Source organism: Aquarana catesbeiana, linkage group LG05, assembly GCF_042186555.1.
Source record: "Aquarana catesbeiana isolate 2022-GZ linkage group LG05, ASM4218655v1, whole genome shotgun sequence".
Lineage (NCBI taxonomy): Eukaryota > Metazoa > Chordata > Amphibia > Anura > Ranidae > Aquarana > Aquarana catesbeiana.
Window position 1 is genome coordinate 174,311,879 of NC_133328.1, and position 20,854 is coordinate 174,332,732.

A 20,854-nucleotide genomic window follows, 5' to 3' on the forward strand; every position below is an offset into this window, starting at 1 on the left:
GGAGAAAAATTGTGCAAAGATGATGCATATGCTTCAGTAAACAGTAATAGAAAGAGAGCTTTTGCCAAAGGTTGATTTAAGCAACTGATCAATCTCCAAATATATGGTAAGAATTAAATCTGATCTTCAATCGTTGGTTTAATGTAATGGTTGAGAGTAATGAAAGAAGACAGCAAATGCTAATGAATCAGAACATGACCTGTGTACCCTTTTGGAAATTACTTTAAAATCTGAGCAGAAACATCTTAAAACTAAACTTCAGACCAACAGCACACATGAACCCACCACAGAGTTGTATGTTGCCCATTCATTCCTTTAAGCGGAGCGCCGCCCAAAAGGGGACGTTCCGCTTTAAGCAGTCCTCCCCCCCTCCTATGCCACATTTGGCATGTCAAAACAGGTACCTAGTTTTGACAGGTACCTGCTCCCACTTCACTCGGGCATCCTAGGCAGCTCAAACGGAAGTTCTCCTCTCCCCCTCCCATCTTCTGGGACACGTCACAGGACCCAAAAGATTGGCCCACCATTGAGGAGGTGCAGTGCACACCCGACTGTGAAGCCGCAATCTGTCACAGCCAGATACCCAAACTTGTAATGCCAGTGTCGGGGAGAGGCAAGGGAGAGAAGCGAGGGTTCGGGCGGCCACATCGCTGGATCCTGGGACAGGTGAGTGTGTGTTTATTAAAAGCCAGCAGTTACAGTTTTTGTAGCGGCTTACTTTTAATAAACACAAAAATGACTGGAACTCTGTGTAAAGCCTTGTACAGCCTTGTACATTACAAAAACTACTACTAGTTTTTTTTTTCGTTCAACCCAGAGGGTTAAAAAAAAAACCTGACAACTCGGGAGGAGCCGCTGTAAGAACAATGGAATATTAGTACAGCAATCTACCCTGCTAAGCTATTGAGTTCTGACAGGAGGGATGCCCCCCCAGCCAGAACACATCGATCAGTGCCCTCAGCCATGAGAGAGCTGATCGGATGCCAGTTGGCTGACCTTCTTCGGTCATGTCCTTCGACAGAAGCCGGCCGAATGACCGGCTTCTGTCGGACTGACTGCCATACACATGGGCTGAATGTTGGCCAGCCTGGAGCCCTCCTGCTAGGTCTTGTCCCACCCAAAGCCCTTTATGGGACAGTGACAGGAGAAGCAGCAGACCAATAAGCTCATCTCTCTGTCACTCTGCTCTCTCACTATGTTTCTTGTTAGCACACGATCACTGTAAAACAAATAATTAGCTACCTTTGCAACACCCCTCCCTCAACCAGTCTCCACGCATACTTTTTCAAGGCTGTGTGTGTGTGTGTATATATATATATATATATATATATATATATATATATATATACATATATACACACCGGGAACACAATTAACCCCTCGATCGCCCCCTAGTGTTAACCCCTTCACTGCCAGTGACATTTTTACAGTAATCAATGCATTTTTAAAGCACTGATTGCTCTATTAACGCCAATGGTCCCAAAAATGTGTCAAAATTGTCCGATGTGTCTGCCATAATAATCGCCGACATTGCTAGTAAAAAAAAAAATAATAAAAATGCCATAGAAACTATCCCCTATTTTGTAGACATTATAACTTTTGCCAAACCAATCAATATATGCTTATTGCGATTTTTTTCACCAATAATATGTAAAAAATACATATCGGCCTAAACTGAGGAAAAAAAAGTTTTTTTTATATATTTTTGGGGGATATTTAATATGGCAAAAAGTAAAAAAATTGTGTTTTTTTCAAAATGGTCGCTCTTTTTTTGTTTATAGAGCAAAAAATAAAAACTGCAGAGGTGATCAAATACCACCAAAAGAAAGCTCTATTTTTGGGGAAAAAAAAGATGTCAATTTTGTGCAATGTCACACGACCGCGCAATTGTCAGTTAAAATGACACAGTGCCGAATCGCAAAAAGTGCTCTGGTCAGGAAGGTGGTAGAATCTTCCGGGGCTGAATCGGTTAATTAAAGGTTACCCCCCAATAAATTGCTACTCAACCAGTTGGATGCTCTTGCAGTGGGTGGTGCAGCCTGCTCTTGCAGTGGTATGGAGGTTGCTCCAGTCGTGGGGTGGAGAGGAGCCTGCTTTTGGTTTATGTTGAGGTGAAGCCATCTTTTGCAAAGGGTTATGCTTTTTTAATGTTTTATCCATGTATGCTACACCCTTCCTAATGGTAACCAGCCTAGCACTTATTTAGATTTGCTTAGGGGGAGAATTGATCTTGTAGACACCGCTATTTTACTTCGCTACATTCAAAATAATGATAGGTTATGCTTAAACATGGGTGGTCTCTAATTTACTCAGAGGAGATATGGAAAGAATAGTCTATAGAAAAGTTGGCCACACACATAAATGTCTACACACACAAAGCTACCTTATTTTAATCAGCTTCAAAAAGTGCAACAAAGAATTTTTTAAATTACAATTACAGCTTTTAATTGATCAAAAACTACTGGCCAAAATGCAAAAAAAAAAAAAAAAAAATCACATATAAAGATAATAGCCCAAATATTTCAGTTAATACATTTTGTATGCCATACATATTCAATTGACCTGTAAAAAATCATTGTATTTGGTTCCAAATGAGGCAGAAGTTTATAAGCAGTTACTAATATTCATACCTGCCCAATAGTTAAAGTGGTACTAAATTCAAATTTTACACTTTTCCCTGCAGGCAAGCTTATAAAGCTTATCTGTAGGTACCTTGGAAATGGCCTAAAGTTTAGTTGAGATTCACATTGGCTATAGCCGATGAGGTCACTGGCGCATGCGCAGTACACTCAGCATTGTCAGCACACTGAGTCTGCTGTGACTGCAGAGCTTCCTGCCTCGATGGTGACTTCCAATGCGAATGTGTCCGACCATTAAAGTGGCTGGAGAGCATGAATTTGGAAGGAAGAACAGGCAACGATGGAAGCGCCGGAAGCAGTGACAGCTCAGGGCTAGAGGGCTCTGTTTCACAGGTAAGTCTGTCATAATGTGGTATATGCTCTGCATACAATTACATTAGGGCATAACCACCTGGATCCCAGTTACAGAAAAAGGAGTTAAATACCACTTTAATAGCTGTGGAAAATGGGGAAAAAAGAAAAAAAAAAATCTCATTCAAAAGCAGATAATACTTACATTGTCATAGTGCTTCTTAACAATTGGCTCATAGAAACCAATCGCTTCTTTATACTTATTTTCTTGCATAAACAGAACATGAGCCACATTCAGCTTCCACACATCATGCTCATTGCAGAACTCCACTGATTTACGGAAAGTTTGTTCCACCTCCTGGTAGTTCTCCATGTTCCAGTAAATTTTTGCCTGGGCCATCAAAACAGGTATATATCTAGAATGAACATTAACAAGAAAATATCAAAACACTTCCAATTGCATCACGTTGGTAAACTTTGTAGTTTCCAGGGGAAGAACAAATTAAAGTGGAACTAAACCCATTGATTTAATCATTTCATAAAAAGTTATATTCTAGGCATGCCGTGAATGATAACTGTCACAATTGCTTAAGCTCTTAACCAAACTGCCAAACCATCAAATGGCTGGTGTCATAACTGATCACTTGTGCATCACTATGGCAAATGTAGATCACACAGGGGTCAAGACAGCAGCTACATACAGCATAGAGAGAACCACTCAAGGGGGCACTTACAAGACTTGACAGAGCCTTCCATAGCTACCATAGCTAGCATCTTGTTCACCACCTCTCTAATCAGTTACAAAAAATCAAGAATGGCAGCCGCTCTGCTCTGTTTGCAGCTAGACATGGAAAGAGTTTTATTTTGCTGGCTAGCTTGAAAGTGTGCTAGTACCTTTGTACTGTTATTTCTTCAGTTAGGTCCCCTTACACCTACCGGTTGATAGAGGCCACCCAGATTTAGTGATGGTGGTGTGAAGAGCACAGGAAATGGTATCAGGGTCTCTCACTCTTCCAGGGGACTTAGGCTGAGTTCACAGGGCTGTGACATGGGATCCGACTTCTGAGACCCCAAGTCGCGTGACATGTCAAATTCAATGTTTCCCTATGAGAGCCGTCTTAACTGATACTACACAAGTCGCTTCAACTTTTAAAAAGGTTCCTGCACTACTTTGGTCCGACTTGGGTGTGATTTCAGCCCTTGTTCAGGCTCCTAAATAGCATCCAAGGCAGATCAAGTTGAAAGGAAGTCGCAGGCAAAGTGGTACAACTTTGCCATCGCAGCAGTGGTAACCAAGCATAAGTGCCATCAATCGTACAGTCCTTAGCTGCTCTACACCCTATAGTTGTTTTATGACAGAAAATTGTTAAAATTAAGGATTTATGCAAAGCATTGTTTTTTTTTCTTCACTCTAATAAAGGAAATCATTTTCTTCATGAACAATGAGTTTTTAGCTCAGCTGGGCACACTGTGGGAAAGCAGATACTTTTGGCATTTGTTAGAGCCATCTAACACTTTGCATCAAGATGTCTCTCCTGTCTTCAGAAAACGCAGGAACACCAAGCAAGCTGGTTCATAATAACAGTACTGAGCAGCTGGCTGGCTCCCTTTTCTTCACATGTACTAAGAACCAGAAGACTAAATATTTCCAAAATAATTGGGAAGAACCTGTTCCCTACAGGTCTTCCCACCGACCTTATATATAAAGAAAAAAGTCCAAAGGGTTGCTGCACTTAAAAATTTCCGTTGCTTTATTTCACATAGTCTTACAATAAAATTATAAAGCAAGCATAATCATTCCAGACAAATAAGGGCAACAAATGCCTATATCATTCAGACATTCATATATATATATATATATATATATATATATATATATATATATATATATATATATATATATATATATATATATATATATATATATATGACAAATCCCTACTTCTGCTCAGTAAGTCAGCTAAATGCCTAAGCTTAGCCCCCAGTATGCTCACAGCAGTAAAATATATACAGTATCTCACAGAAGTGAGTACACCCCTCACATTTTTGTAAATATTTTATTATATCTTTTCATGTGACAACACTGAAGAAATGACACTTTTCTACAATGTAAAGTAGATAGTGTACAGCCTGTATAACAATGTAAATTTGCTGTCCCCTCAAAATAACTCACACAGCCATTAATGGCTAAACCGCTGGCAACAAAAGTGAGTACACCCCTAAGTGAAAATGTCCAAATTGGGAACAATAAGCCATTTTCCCTCCCCGATGTCATGCGACTCGTTAGTGTTACAAGGTCTCAGATGTGAATGGGGAGCAGGTGTGTTACATTTGGTGTTATCGCTGTCACTCCCACATACTGGTCAATGGAAGTTCAACATGGCACTTCATGGCAAAGAACTCTCTGAGGATCTAAAAAAAATTATTGTTGCTCCACATAAAGATGGCCTAGGCTATAAGAAGATTGCCAAGACCCTGAAACTGAGACGTAGCACAGTGGCCAAGACCATACAGCAGTTTAACAGGCCAGGCTCCACTCAGAACAGGCCTCGCCATGGTCGACCAAAGAAGTTGAGTGCACATCCTCAGTGTAATATCCAGAGGATGTCTTTGGGAAATAGATGTATGAGTGCTGCCAGCATTGCTGCAGAGGTTGAAGGGCTGGGGGGTCAGCCTGTCAGTGCTCAGACCATATACCGCACACTGCATCAAATGGGTCTGCATGGCTGTCATTCCAGAAGGAAGTCTCTTCTAAAGATGATGCACAAGAAAGTCCACAAACAGTTTGCTGAAGACAAGCAGACTAAGGATGTGGATTACTGGAACCATGTTCTGTGATCTAATGAGACCAAGATAAAATTATTTTGTTCAGATGGTGTCAAGCGTGTGTGGCGGCAGCCAGGTGAGGAGTACAAAGACAAGTGTGTCTTGCCTACAGTTAAGCATGGTGGTGGGAGTTCCATGGTCTGGTCTGGGGCTGCATGAGTTCTCCTAGCACTGGGGAGCTACAGTTCATTAAGGGAACCATGAATGCCAACATGTCACATATTGAAGCAGAACATGATCCTCTCCCTTCAGAGACTGGGCCGCAGGGCAGTAGTTCAACATGATAACGATCCCAAACACACCTCCAAGACAACGACTGCCTTGCTAAAGAAGCCGACGGTAAAGGTGATGGACTGGCCAAGCATGTCTCCAGACCTAAACCCTATTGAGCATCTGTGGGGCATCCTCAAATGGAAGGTGGAGGAGCGCAAGGTCTTTAACATCCACCAGCTCTGTGATTTTGTCATGGTGGAGTGGAAGAGGACTCCGGTGGCAACCTGTGAAGCTCTGGTGAACTCCATGTCCAAGAGGGTTAAGGCAGTGCTGGAAAATAATGGTGGCCACACAAAACATTGACACTTTGGGCCCAATTTGGACATTTTCACTTAGGGGTGTACTCACTTTTGTTGCCAGCGGTTCAGACATCAATGGCTGTGTGTTGAGTTATTTTGAGGGGACATCAAATTTACACTGTTATACAAGCTGTATACTCACTACTTTACATTATAGCAAAGTGTAATTTCTTCAGTGTTTGCACATAAAAAGATATAATAAAATATTTACAAAAAATGTGAGGGGTATGCTCGCTTTTGTGAGATACTGTATAACAAATAATTTGACATTAATATTAAGGCTTATTTAATAAAATATAACTATAGGTATAGTGTTCAATAAATAAGAATCCGACAGTTTTTTTGTATTTGTTAATTGTAATAGTTGATTGTAAGAGACATGGATTAAAACCGAAAACATCAATTGCGCAGAATTCAGCCTTTCTATAACCAGATAAAAAGGGTAAAATAATTAGCTGTAGTCTGTATTATGTTAATCTACACGTACACATGACTTCAGTTACTATAAAAACAAATTCCAGTTTTCCCCCAAGCGCTGTAGATAGACAGCTCAATTCTGAGTGTTTTTATGGGTCACTGGCCAACACTGCAATTTGTATGATGCAGTAAAATAAATGTAATTATTTGCCAAAGCAAGCGTCAACACCAAGGCGATGTAACCCATAGGTTAAATATCAGGGGAGGCTACAAACTGAGCAGTGTGTATATTTCTTCTGAAGTGTGTATTTTTTTAATAAAATAGTTTCAGTGGGGTAGGCAGAATTTCATAAGTCAAAAAGATGTATAACATACACTACAAGGATGATGACCGAGAGGAAATCAAACAACAAACTAGTGATCCGGAGACAGCACACTTATCTGGTCTTTCATAAACCACAGTGCATACAGTATACAAATAAATTCATCAGTGAAATATATAAAAGTGAAAAAATTAATCATTTACGTATAAAGTCCATATAGGATGAAAATATATAGTTCATAAACAAATCCACTCCTTGATATAATTCTAAAAATATGTCCCAAAATAATGAAGTCCTCGCTGGACCTTCTTCCTCTAAAGTGCTACATGTTTAACTATAAACCAACAAAGTGCTGTAGTGCTCAAAAAAAAAAAAAATCACATTGTGAAAAGTGCCACCTACCCCTCTTGTGCCCAAACTCACCAGAAGGCAAGGACCCTCAGATTTTCAGCCTAAAGTCCAACACGCTCACTCTAGTGAGGGAGTGCTGGGCAGCTCTTCTTTACGCTCCTAAGTAGCCCACAAACTTGTACCATGAGACAGGCGTCTTTTCATGTTGATGTCACTCATATTCCACCCAGATCGATACAGGGAGAGAAGCTTTCATAGTGTAGTAATTCTGATTTATTTAAAAAAATGTATAAAAAACACACTTACACTAAAGTAATAAAGTAGATAGACATCTGCTTAACAAGACAAAGGCATTAATAATCCGTGATCTATGCACGTCTTCCGAGTTCGCCTTGGCTCCGCGTGGATTTCACAGACACGGGATGTGACGTAGTATGACGGATGGAACCGGAAATTCTGTCGATGCATTTCGCCCCTCCCACAGGGCGTTATCAAATGGTACAAGTTCGTGGGCTACTTGGGACATATTTTTAGGATATCACGGAGTGGATTTGTTTATGAACTATATATTTTCACCTTATATGGACTTTACACGTAAATGATGAATTAATTTTTTCATTTATATATTTCATTTATTATTTAATTTTATACTGTATGTGCTGTGGTTTATGAAAGATTGGTGAGGTGTGAGCACTTTGAGCAGCAGCAACAGAATTTGATCAAAATTCCTTAGCATGAGTTTTTATGATTTCAGCACTCTTATCTGGTCTAACACCTCTAAATTAACCCTAAAAAAAATATAACTCACAAACCCTAAGCCATGAAAACACTTAGAACCACTAAAATAACTCACACTTTATAGGGGCCCTAACCCTCAATTATTCAAGTATTATTTCAAAGTGGGGTCAGACAATCTTCAACAGAGAAAGGCATCCAGGCCTCTCATCAAAACAGCAACATCTAATAAAGGAAGTAGTAAACTACCCAAAAAAACAAAAAAATACATATTAAACCTCATGTAATAATAAAGAATGTGTCAGATGCACAGTGAAAGTAAAAGCAGATAACTGTCATTGATCCCTAGTGGAGGGGAGAAAAATGAAAAAGAGTAATGGACTAAAGGAGAAAATAAAGTAAGAACTAAAGAAAGACTTAAACAACAAATCATTATGTCTACAGAAACATCATAAAAAATTAAATGAAACCCAATGCGCCAGCCAGTGGGGGACACCATCTCAGGTGAGTGGAGGTAGGGAAGGCACGTACTCCAGTATGACTGCTTCCTCAGGAGCCAAATTATTGGTTTGTAGTCAGAAGTACAATTTGCAGTGGAATTGGACATTATCCAAACATTTTATCTATTGTCTGTATCCCCAGGTGCCAAGCATTGTTATGTTAAAATAAAGTTCAGAAAACAAACTGCCATGTATAACAAGTGTAAATATACATAGAGGTGTAAATGTATGTATACTATAGTTTAGTGTACAGTGCAAAAATCATTAGTGATATAGTTGCAAAAAGTCTCCATGAGCTATAATGTTTCCAGAGATCCTTATCAACACAAATGTATATACATTCTATAACTTACTTTTCTAGGACTTCATCATAGTCATTCACAGCCTTTTTAACTGCCTCATCATCACGATTATGTCTTGCTTCTTGCACCTTTACAAACAAATTAGCAAATGTTTGAATTGCATGTATAGCCATTTTTTTTGAGTAGAAAAGAGTTAAAATCAGTATCAAGTTAAGTGTACAATGAGTGTTTCTTTTCATCAATAACACAAAAGGACACACAATTCTAAGCACTGCACAATTACTCCTTTTTGGAGTACTTTTTGCATTGCTTTGGATGTTTGAATTGCCATTGCTGCGTGCATGATGGCGTGCTTCCAAGTGGGCTGATTCTCAAGTAATCACACATTTCCTAAACGCCCTGATCATTTGCATGAGTGCAGTATCCTACTGTTATGAGAATTGCAAACGAGCCAGTCATCATCCTATATGGCAATGCTAGGGATAAGGCCAAGGCCAAGGCTAAGGTTGAAGTAGTATAAAACCCTCTGCTTTTTTTAAACTTACATTACCCAGTACATTTTTACTTAATATTTGTCCCCAAAAAAATATGGTACCCCACTGCTCACTCCTGCCAGCCCCAGGTCCTCAGTGCTGCTTCCCCTGAACTTCTGAACTGCAGAGGCATAGTAAAGTAGAGACAGCGTAAGCTCAGGCATGTCAATCAGCAGTTAGAGGGAGGAGCAGGGGTATGGCTTGATACTAGTCGGGGTTCCATACCCTGTGCCTATGTGGGTACTGGGATCAGGCTGTACATGAAGCCTAGGTTGCTTTTCTGTTTACTATTAACATAAAACTGTGGCAAGGCTATGGATTTTAAAGCATTTACCTATTTTAGCAAGCAGTAAATTAGTTTTAAAAACAAGCTGCAACTAGCTGCAGGTACCGTTGATTGATTTATCCTCAAAGATTGCAACAGAGACTCTGAAGTTTACCTGCAGTCCATTTGTCAACGGTTTACAGCATCTTTACATTTGAAGGCTGGCAGACCGCCCAATCCCGAGCTGCAAATTCAATGCCTCTGCTGTAAAATTTGAGGATGATTTTCTCTTCAGTGACTACAACTACACCAGGTCAGCAAGGGCTTATTTTAAAGCTCATTTACTACTTGCTAAGAATATCTGAACTTTTTAACGTGATCCCAGCTTGGCTAGAGGTTCACTTTAAGTCCCATCATTCCCAGCACTAAGCTGTTAACCTAAGCAGTAAAAGCTCTGGCATCTGACAGTTGAATGACATTGTGCAGGCTAAGCCCCGGTTCACACAGGGGCGGCACGACTTGCAGGTCGCCTGCACACGACTTCCACGGCGACTTGCAAAACGACTTCTGTATAGAAGTCTATGCAAGTCGCCCCCAAAGTAGTACAGGAACCTTTTCCTAAGTCGGAGCAACTTGCGTCGCTCCTATTAGAATGGTTCCATTGTACAGAACGGGAGGCGACTTGTCAGGCGGCTAGGTCGCCTGACAAGTCGCCCCTGTGTGAACCGGCACTTAGTGTCAGGAGGAAGCAACATTTATTCTCATCTTGGAAAATAGTTGAAGCACTTGTCCTATAATTCAAGGGACTCCAAGGGCATATAGAGATCACTTGAAGACTAACACTACCACTGTGTTAGTGTGAAGCAAAAAAAGCAAAGTAATAATATAATAGTAATATTTTGATAAAAATTAAACGTGTACAGTATATATTCCCATACTAATCAAAAATTAGTTGTGCATTTTTAAGATTTCTTTTATGCAGCTGATTTCAGTGGTATGTTATAGAAAATTAAAGAATATATCCAGTTCTTACCTGTTTTGTTAATTTTCTTAGCTGTTCTGTGAGCATTCCAGCCAGTTGTTCCAGCTTGGCATAAGCCTAAAGTACAAAATAATTCGTTATATTATCATTATAATATAATAAGCAGCTGCAGTTAATTCACACTGCACATTAAGATTTTAAAAAATTAAGCTTCAAAATAACCAAGAAAAATGTTTAGTTACCGGCTAGTTTTACAGGAACAATATCTATTGCAAACTCCTAATTACATGTTGAGCTTGAAGGAAAGCTCCACTTTTTATAATATTTACCATTAACAGCTTTTCATTTAGAAAAAAAACAGATTTAAAGTGTCACTAAACCCTTTTTGTAGAATACTATCAATAAGTCACTATGAGATTTGTTTTTTGTATTCTGCAATAAACCTGGATGATCCTACTTCTCCCTATCTCCCCCTTCTGTACATGTCCCCAATTCAGCTAGGGATTTTGCAGCTGTAGTGGCAACTCTGCCCATGCTCAGTCTTTTGGTGAGTTTCTATGCTGAGCATTTCCTTCCTATCGCATCTGAGCAGTCAAACACATGAGTGTATACACCGTGGTAAATGAGAGCCCAGTCCCTCCCTCCTCCTCAATGCCCACTAATCAGCTAAACACAATGGGGGTGGGATATTACATGTAAATTAGTCGAGGCTTTGCCTCCCTCTTTTTCTTATTCTAAGACACAGGCTGGCGGGGCATGACACAGTTTGTGACTGGCAGAAATCCGCCCACACCATGTTATTGGCAAAAAATAATAAAGATTTAACTTCAAATATATATATGTATGACAATTTTAAACAGTTTACTGATATTATTTATTTTTACTCTGTATTCCAAAGGCTGTTTTTTTTTTTTAACCTGTGACCAGCAGCAGAGGACTAGAATATCCTCCTGCATATGTTTCCCTGCAGACAGGCCGAGAAAGAGCTGGGTCATGTGACAGCTGTATATCGATTAGGCAAAAGGTACTTAGATGTTTTTTGTTTTTTTTTAATAATTACAATGCCATCATTCACATACAGAAAGAGAAGGAGCAATGGAAATTAAACAGTGTGTGTTTAGTATCACTTTAAATTACAGATATCCTCTTATTTCTCAAGTGAGGTGTCATAGGCCAAGCAGCCTATGAATCATTAAATAGGTTTAAATTTAACATTAACCAATTGCCCCGGGACTTTAAATGAGGTGAATGCGGTTAGCCAACAATTGACAGATTAAATGCAGTCTCAAAATTTATTAAAATTGTCATGCAAACATAAACATAATACATAGCCAAGCCACTGAAATGATACATACGGTAAAAAATGTCATTACACGTATCATGGTATAAAATGTAAATTGCAAAGTACACAGACATGAAAAGTATCCCAACACGTTTTGCAAGACCATGCTCGCTTCATCAGTCGTAGATGCGTGTGTAGTTTCATCTGTGGGGGGGTATAATGAACCCAATAAGTACCAGAGGCCATCTCTGGGTATTCAGCATTTGGTAGTCTGATCCAGCCTTCGGTGAGTATAGGGCCAAGCGTTTTGGACCCTCTTAACTAATTGTCACGATACCAATCTCGGATACTTGTTTGGTTCATTATACCCCCCACAGATGTACTACACACACATCTACCCCTGATGAAGCGAGCATGGTCTGGTGAAACGCTTTGGGATACTTTTCATGCCTGTGTACCTTGCAATTTACATTTTATACCATGATATGTGTAATGACATTTTTTACTGTATGTATCATTTCAGTGGCTTGGCTATGATTCATGTTGTTTATGTTTGCATGTCAATTTTAATACATTTTGAGACTGCATTTACTTTGTCAATTGTTGGCTTACCGCATTTACCTCATTTAAAGTCCCGGGGTGAGTTCCTGTATTTTGTTGCATATATTGGGATGGAGGTGGTTTGCGGGTGACATCAGACCTTTTCCTTTTTGTAAATTTAACATTAAAGCCCACAACTTGTTGTTGAAATTAAACCCGTCAGAAATTAGGAAAATTCTAACTGAGCATTAAAAAAATTACCTGATTTTTGATTCAGAGAACTAAATAGTTGAAGTTTTATGCAAGTCAAGATTTTTTCTGTAAAAGTTGACTTTAGCTCTGACCCCTCTCCCCCCAAAACTGAGAAAGTACAGGGGGTAAAGGCCAAAACAGACTTTTGCAGGAATAGTTAAGATTTAAATACAACTTCATTGGCCAGTATGTCTAGATTTACTGATTAAACATATGTACGTATCTCAATAAAGGTAAGCTGTAATGATTTATTTTTTCAGCACATATATTTGAATTCCCCTGCTTTGTGACAGGTATACTTTAGGTAACTGTTACTTGTGCAAACACGAAGACAGTTAAAGCGAATCTGTCAGCCATTTTACAGTTGAAGTCATGATTGCTGCCACTGTAAAAAGTAATTCACAGTGGATTGCTTTTTTAGTGGCATTTGACAAGTGGTTTTAACTGAAGATGACCCGTGGTATAACTTTTGCTGTGCCGCAGCACAACTGTGGCAGAATGAAAATTCAGGTTTGGTAAAAACTGCGGCTTGACCACCTATTTTTACCACAGGTGGTACCGAAGGGAGCTGGGATAAATGTTTTCTGGTCATGAAAGGTAGCAGCAGGCACTTTTGAGGCATGACTTTTTTAAAAAAAGCTTTAAAGGTTTGCTCTATCCCCAAATACTAAAGAAAAGAAAGAAGGATGAGAAATGTGATCCTGTGCCCTCCAGTCAACAGAGAAATAACCGACAAAAGTGCTAGATCACGTTATGTTGTATGATAAGCATAAAATGTATGTGACATACCTCTTCAGGTGATGTTTGGCATACAAGTATTGCATCCAGAAAACTGTATAAATACTGTAGTGAAAAGAGAAAAAAAAAAAAAAGTTATGAAACGTTTTTTTAATATTGCCAGTTTTTCTGCAATCGGTACTGAAGTAGTAAGCAAAATGCTGGGGGTGCCATGCAAACAACTCAATAAAAAGCCTTGCACAAAATCACTTATGAGAGTTAAAAAAAAAAAAAGCTACAAACAAATATATTATACACTTTACCCAAAGCATAACTTAACTCCCAAAATTAGTTTTTGTTTCCATCACAAATATCTTTTTTTTTTTTTTAAGGGTTTTTTTTTTACTCTGGCCCTGTCCCTTATCACTATTCTGATCTAGGCCAGAATGACATGTCCCTGGTCTTGCAGCCTCCTGGGATACGCAATTAACATCTCCAAGGAGGCTGCAGGAACAGAGAGTGGCTATGGTGGGTGGGCCCAGGATGTCATTGGGACTTTGCTGTGTGAAGAGGCAGCTACCTGAAGAGGACCAAGATGGCAGTGTGGGAAGTGGGCCTTTTCACTCAAAAAAGTTGATAACCCGGCAATACAGGTGAGAGGGTAAAAAAATGTTTAAAAATAACAATGGGGGGGGGGGGGGGGGAATTAAGTTTTGCTTTAAAATGTATGCAAACCCTAAAGCAGCCCTCAAAAATTCCACTTGTCTGCTCGCATTTTGAGGGCTGGCAAATGTGTGGGTTGCCTGGGGGGGGGGCTAGCACCGCCGGCAGCCTGGGTTGTATGGAAGCAATCATAGGGAAAGAGAGAGGAGAGCCACCGCTGCCGCCTGGTTTATCAGAGCGCGGGGAACATAACAGCTTTCATTTCAATAGCTGCGTGTCCCCCCCCACGCACCATCATATACAGCCCCTCCCCCTTGTCCGGGGAACTTTGATAGACAGGTCACCGTCCCAGGATTGGATGGGTGATCTGTCTATCAAAGTGCCCAGAAAAGGGGGAGGGGCTGTATATGAAGGTGCGTGGCGGGGAACATGCAGCTATTGAAATGAAAGCTTTTATGTTCCCCGCGCTCTAATTAACCAGGCGGCGGCTCTCCTCTCTCTTCCCCTACACAGGTAGGCTGCATTGGGGACACGTGGCTGCAATGGGGACACGTTGCTGCAATGGGGACACGTGGCTGCAATGGGGACACGTGGCTGCAATGGGGACACGTGGCTGCATTGGGGACACGTGGCTGCATTGGGGACACGTGGCTGCATTGGGGACACATGGCTGCATTGGGGACACATGGCTGCATTAGGGACACATGGCTGCATTGGTGACACAGGCTGCACTGGCGGACACAGGCTGCATTGGGGACACATAGCTGCACTGGCAGACACCGGCTGCATTGGTGGACAAGGGCAGGCTGCATTTTTGGGCACGGATAAAGTTGTTGTTAATATTTATTTTTATAACCTAATTCTGCATAAAACAACAAGTGTCATTTCATGAGATAATTTATGAGGGCTTGTTTAGGGGTGGGATTAGGGGCAGGGCATGGTAAGGGTTGGGCGGGGCAACTGGTGGCGCGTAACCCTTGAGGCCTGGCTAGTAGCTCAGGACTTGAAATTTTGAGCCCTGCTTAAAGTATAACTAAAAGGCAAAACTCTTTTTTTTTAAAGTTTTGGATAGAGTGGAGAGGGATTAGAGCCCCTGTCAATTTTTATTGCTGTCTGTGCCCCCGTTAAGGAGATTCATCCTCTGTATTTGTCCTGTTTACCATTATCATCGAAAGTAAAAAAAAAAAACCCAAAATTTTGGGTTGTCCCCAGAAAAGTAATAGAAATCTTCCAATGGGGACACTAGTTCTGATGCCCTGGGGGTCCCCAAGAATTTATTTGCAGAGATTTCCTCTCACTTACTGTTTGGCATTGGGACAGGAAGTGAAGGGAAATCTTCGCAATGGGACAGAGATGGGGAAAAAAAAAATCTGACAGGGGTTATAACCCTCCCTTACTCTATCCAAAATAAAAAGTTTTGCCTAGACTTTTACTTTAACAACACACTTTATATTGCTACCATTTGGTTTGTACAATGAAAAAAAACATTTTATTATATCGATTAGAGAACTGCAAAAAAACAAAAAACAAAAAAACAACCTCAAAATCAGTTTTGAATACTTTTAAGATGAGGATATATGTTAAAGTGTGCAGAGTTTGCTTTTTAAATGCCCTTTCCTGTAGCATTAGTAATGCAGTGAATGATGTGCTGGGTCAGTGGCTCAAATATTATTACAACATGGTAAACATGACAGGCAGCATTTTCAGGAGCAGAGCTTTGTAATGGTATACTCCAAGTTTCACTCTTAAAAGGTTTCCTTTAATTTAAAAAAAATCCCCCTACTCATATTTTAACAAAAGGTCCCTGTTAGGCCCCTTTCACACTGGGGCGGTTTGCAGGCGTTATTGCGCTAAAAATACCGCCTGCAAACCGCCCCTAAACAGCCTCCGCTGTTTGTTCAGTGTGAAAGCCCGAGGGCTTTCACACTGAAGCGGTGCGCTGGCAGGACGGTAAAAAAAGTCCTGCGAGCCGCATCTTTGGAGCGGTGAAGGAGCGGTGTGTTCACCGCTCCTAAACCGCTCCTGCCCATTGAAATCAATGGGACAGCGCGGCTATACCGCGGTAATACCGTGGCTATAACCGCGCTGTACGAGCGGGTTTAACCCTTTTTCGGCCGCCAGCGGGGGTTAAAACCGCACCGCTAGCGGCCGAATACAGCCGCAAAAACGAGCGCTGTTTTACCGCCGACGTCCCCACCGCCCCAGTGTGAAAGGGGCCTTAACAACTGGGGATGCCTGGGTAAGTTGAGCAAATATGTATACAAATTGACTTAATTTACCACATTTTTAAAGAAATACTTACCGGAGTTAGAAACTTGTATGTCAGATGGGCATTTTCAGCCAGTACATCTGCTGCAAGATCAAAGTACTAGAAAGAAATCAAATGCATTGTAAGTAATTTACTAACAGATTTTGGGCTTGTGTTGATGGCGTATGTGTGTCACACTTCTCAGATTATTCAGGATCCACTGACATGTACATATGACTGTATTTGACCTGCTTTAAAGGCTAAGTTCACTTTTTTTTCTAAATTCTAGCCCCCTTTGCACCAATAAAGCATTCATGTACTTTTTTTGCCAAAATATCAAAGCTTTCCATAAAATCTACAGACACGTACTTTACTGTCCTCCATCCATGATTCCAAATGTATCTATTGCTTCTGTCTTGCGTCCTTACAGACTTTAGGTTATGACACAGGAAGCAGTTGACCAGCTGACCTCATTAGCACACACCCTGCATCATCCACCCTCCCATTCCCAGCTGCACAGTTTTTAAATGAAATGCAATCAATCAGTGATCACCCTTCTCACTAAATACACAATCAGATTGCATAGTGTATGGCCATCTTTATACAAGTACATAGGAGGGAGTGGACAGAAACACTCAACTGTCAAGCCCTCTTCACATCTCTGCATATTGGGAACTCGCTCGGATCTGCCTGAAAAACGGACAGGCAGATCCGAGCGGGCCAATCGTGTCAAAGGGGCCTTAGGATAATGATTTTACATGAATAAATAAAAGCTGATCATTTAAGCACCCCTGCTAGTGTAAAATGGTTTGTCTCATCCCTGTAAACTGATACAATCGGCAAGAGAGCTTATTCTTTTGAAAGAAAAAAAAAACTAATTACTGTTTAACTCACTAAATGAAAATAGAAGAAAAAAAAGCCTAAAAAAGAAAATGAATGCAGCCACACATCTAAGAACTGGTAAACTGCAAAAATAAATAATAAATGTCTGCTTTTGGATTTAATACTGCTTTAACATCATTGCTAAAATTAATACTTATAAGCATTAGTACACAGTCATCTATAAACATTCCAATTTCATTGTAAACCCATACGTAGTGAATAACATTAGTAGGTAACTATCTGTAACTTTGTTAAAAATTTCTAATAAAAATGAATGAAAATGAGGCATTTGATACTTCAGGGTGAGTGCTATCACATTGGCAGCTTGCTCACTGTGCTGGGAGCGTGCAGTGAGCACACTCAGTACAAAAAGCCTTGTCACCCATATACGTAAAGGTGCAGGATGTGGGAGTTAAAGCCCACCCTTGTTGCAGCCGCACATATGCGTTACGTGGGCAGTAAGAGTTGAAAGTGGATGTAAACCCGATTCATGAAATCTGACTTGGGCACATAAATAAATCTGTAGTATTTACATATCTCTCTCCAAAGACCTAAGTCCAGTGTCTTTCTGCTGCTTCGTTCCTCTGTTATTAGCATGATAACTTCTGACAAGTTCTCCGACACAGGATATAAAAGCAGCTGGATATTTTTGTCAGGGAGGGAGCTTAGAGACAGATAAGCAGTGAGCTTGTCTATTCACAGCACAGCTCTGCAAGTATCTTCGTTCCTTTGCCTATGTGGAAGGGGGGGGGGGCGCCTTTCCTCCAATCAGCTCTCACACAGTGTTTGCCCAGACTCCCCTCCCACTGCTGAAACAGTAAGAAAATTTTCTAACACAATGTGCACTTTCCAAGGAGTCTAGAAAGCTGAAGACAGCAGATATACATGTAAAACGTATGTAGGGAGATTTGTTTCATCTCTGTGTATCATCTGAGGCAGTTCACTTCACTGGGTATATGTGAGGGTTTACATCCACTTTAAGCCAAAAGATACTATTGGTAAATTAGGTTTTGTTACTCATTGCTCTATAAAAGAAACAATTAAGTACCTGAATCTATTATCTTTCAAATAGTTATGTTTTTGTATAAGGAACCAAGCTTGTACCATAACTTTTTTTTTTTTTGGAAAAACATGAATTTAGGATAAAAATAAAATCGTAAACCTACATAAGTTCAGGTTATACCTGCTAGATATCTTAGGCTCCATTCACACCCTGGAAATTTGAATCGTGGACAGAGTCGCTACAATTCTGTCCGCGATTCCAAAATCGCGGCGGAATGCGTTTGCGATGCCATTGTGATAAATCACGCTGCAATCGTAGCAAAATCACACTGCTGTCACCCAAAAAGAAGCTCCTGCTCCTTTTTTAGCAACAAGCTTTGCACATTGCGATTTTGTTGCAATTGCAGTGTGACTTATTGCACGCCAACCGCGGCAAAATCTCACCGTGATTGGAGTGTCCTTAACACGTAATGGCATCGCAAATGCCTCCCGCATTTTGCCATGATTCTGGAATAGTGGGCAGAATCGATTCCGCCCACAGTTCAAATTGTCTCGTTGTGAATGGAGCCTTATGCCGCGTAGACTCGATCGGAATTTCGGCCCGCAAAAGACCGATGAGAATTTTTCGTCGGAAAATGCGACCATGTGTATGCTCCATAGGACTTTTGCTGGCCGAATTCCAGCCAGCAAAAGATTGAGAGCATGTTCTCAATTTTTCGGTCGGAAAAAGTTCCTATCCGAAAATGCGATTGTCTGTGGCAATTCCAATGCGCAAAACTCCTACGCATGCTCGGAAACAATTTGAGGCACTGAACTTTGTTTTCTCGGCTCGTCATAGTGTTGTACGTCACCGCGTTCTTGACGGTCGTAAGTCCAGTGAACTTTTGTGTGACGGTGTGTATGCAAGGCAAACTTGAGCAGAATCCCGTCGGAAAAGCCACCATATCTTTTTCCGACGAGAAGTCCGATCGTGTGTACACGGCATTTCAGTTTCAATGTAATTAGAGGTTTATTTTCCAAACTAAGATGATAGCTAATCACCAGCACGGATTTTGAATGTGTCTGCTGTGCCTCAGTTTACTTATTTATATGGTGAGGTCTACATTAGTAGCAGACAGATGTTATCTTGAACATATATAAAGGGAAACTATAAAAAAGTGAAAAACTAATTAAAAGTAGTAGTAATCGGATGCACAGCCTTTCCACAGTAAAACAATAGTTATATAAACCAAGCAAATAAGCAGCAATGGTTAACTATATCAATGGTTTATTAAAATGAACCCTAAAGAAAAAAGAAAAGCAACCCCCATATTAATATGGTTGTAACTTCAGCACCTCACATTACCTCATATTTGCAGTATAAAAGTAAAAGATTGCCAAATGTTTCAGGAGGAAAGAGGTTTTGCTGCAACAAAAATTGAAGTTTTTCGAAGCCATCTGTAGGCTTAGTATCCATATTCATCAGTGCCTGATTATGAAGAGTGACTGGGTCCAGTTCCTGAAAAAGAAACAATGCTTTACTATTACACACAGGTTTTGGAACAGATAAGCCTTTTACAAATACAGAAAATCAACTTTTACATCCAAGTTTTACATTGTATCGACCAGAGTAAAATCAGAGCTTTAAAATGAGGCCTTTCGAGTATGGTCCCCCGTGTGAAAGGGGCCTATCAGGTCAGCCTGTCAGTTTTTTTTTTTTGTTTTTTTTTAGCAGGACCTGCTCAGAACATCCATTGCCCTCTATGAAGTGGCGGGTGTCAATGGACTTGTGTTCGTTGACGCCCGCCGACATCTGATCCAATCCTAGCCGCTAAAAACAGACAGATGGGGGATCCGTTCCCCATCCTCCTGGCGGATGAGATGGCCATTGGATGTAAACGGACAGGTGGTCTGTTTCCATCCGACCACCCATAGAGGAGAGCAGGCTGTGTCCATGTCTGCTCTGCATCAGCGGACACTAACCTGTCATTTGCCTGCTCAGTGGGGATCAGCGGAGAGCTGTGCAGGCAGATCCGCTGGTGATCTCTGCCGGTGTGAAAAGGGGCTAAGTGTGATCCAAAGGTATACAGAATTTCACAAGATACAGCACAATTCTTTTTTTTATAAAGTATATGCAAACCCTCACCTTGTAAAACAACCCACTCAGTTTAAAGAAATGAAAGGCAAAACATTTGTGTATAGAAGTATATATAAAAAAAAAAAACACATTATAAGTACCTTTTTTTTCACATACCCTCTGTTCCCTCTGTTCTCAGCTGCATAAGGAACTCAGCGAGTTAGGGATGGAGAAACAGCTGCTCTATTGTCTTAACAGTAAATGGCTTTGCAAGGGGTGGGGGGGGGGGAACGACACGTGTCAGCACAAGTTTGATTATTGGAGAAGAGCAGTGAGTTCCCAGCACAACTAAAGAACTGACCACACTGTGTTCTCATGCCCAGTGTGGTCAGTTTTTAATAGGAAAACAGAGGGACTGGCAGGAACACCAGCGATTTCACACAAAGGAAGCAATACAAACAGAACAGGATACATTT

The 20,854-nt window shown here is 40.6% G+C and overlaps 1 protein-coding gene across 2 annotated transcripts in view; it reads right to left on the reverse strand.

Annotated features, from left to right (window-relative positions):
- Positions 1-20,854, reverse strand: part of LOC141144568 (intraflagellar transport protein 70A) — an 85,242-nt gene that overhangs the window by 20,974 nt on the left and 43,414 nt on the right. For both annotated transcript variants that reach the window (XM_073630358.1, XM_073630359.1), the window contains exons 9-14: positions 19,668-19,820; positions 16,493-16,558; positions 13,600-13,653; positions 10,788-10,853; positions 9,008-9,084; positions 3,136-3,346 (exon numbers count right to left, since the gene is read on the reverse strand). In XM_073630358.1, coding sequence (XP_073486459.1) covers positions 3,136-3,346; positions 9,008-9,084; positions 10,788-10,853; positions 13,600-13,653; positions 16,493-16,558; positions 19,668-19,820 — 627 coding nt within the window. The remainder of the gene's footprint in view (positions 1-3,135; positions 3,347-9,007; positions 9,085-10,787; positions 10,854-13,599; positions 13,654-16,492; positions 16,559-19,667; positions 19,821-20,854) is intronic.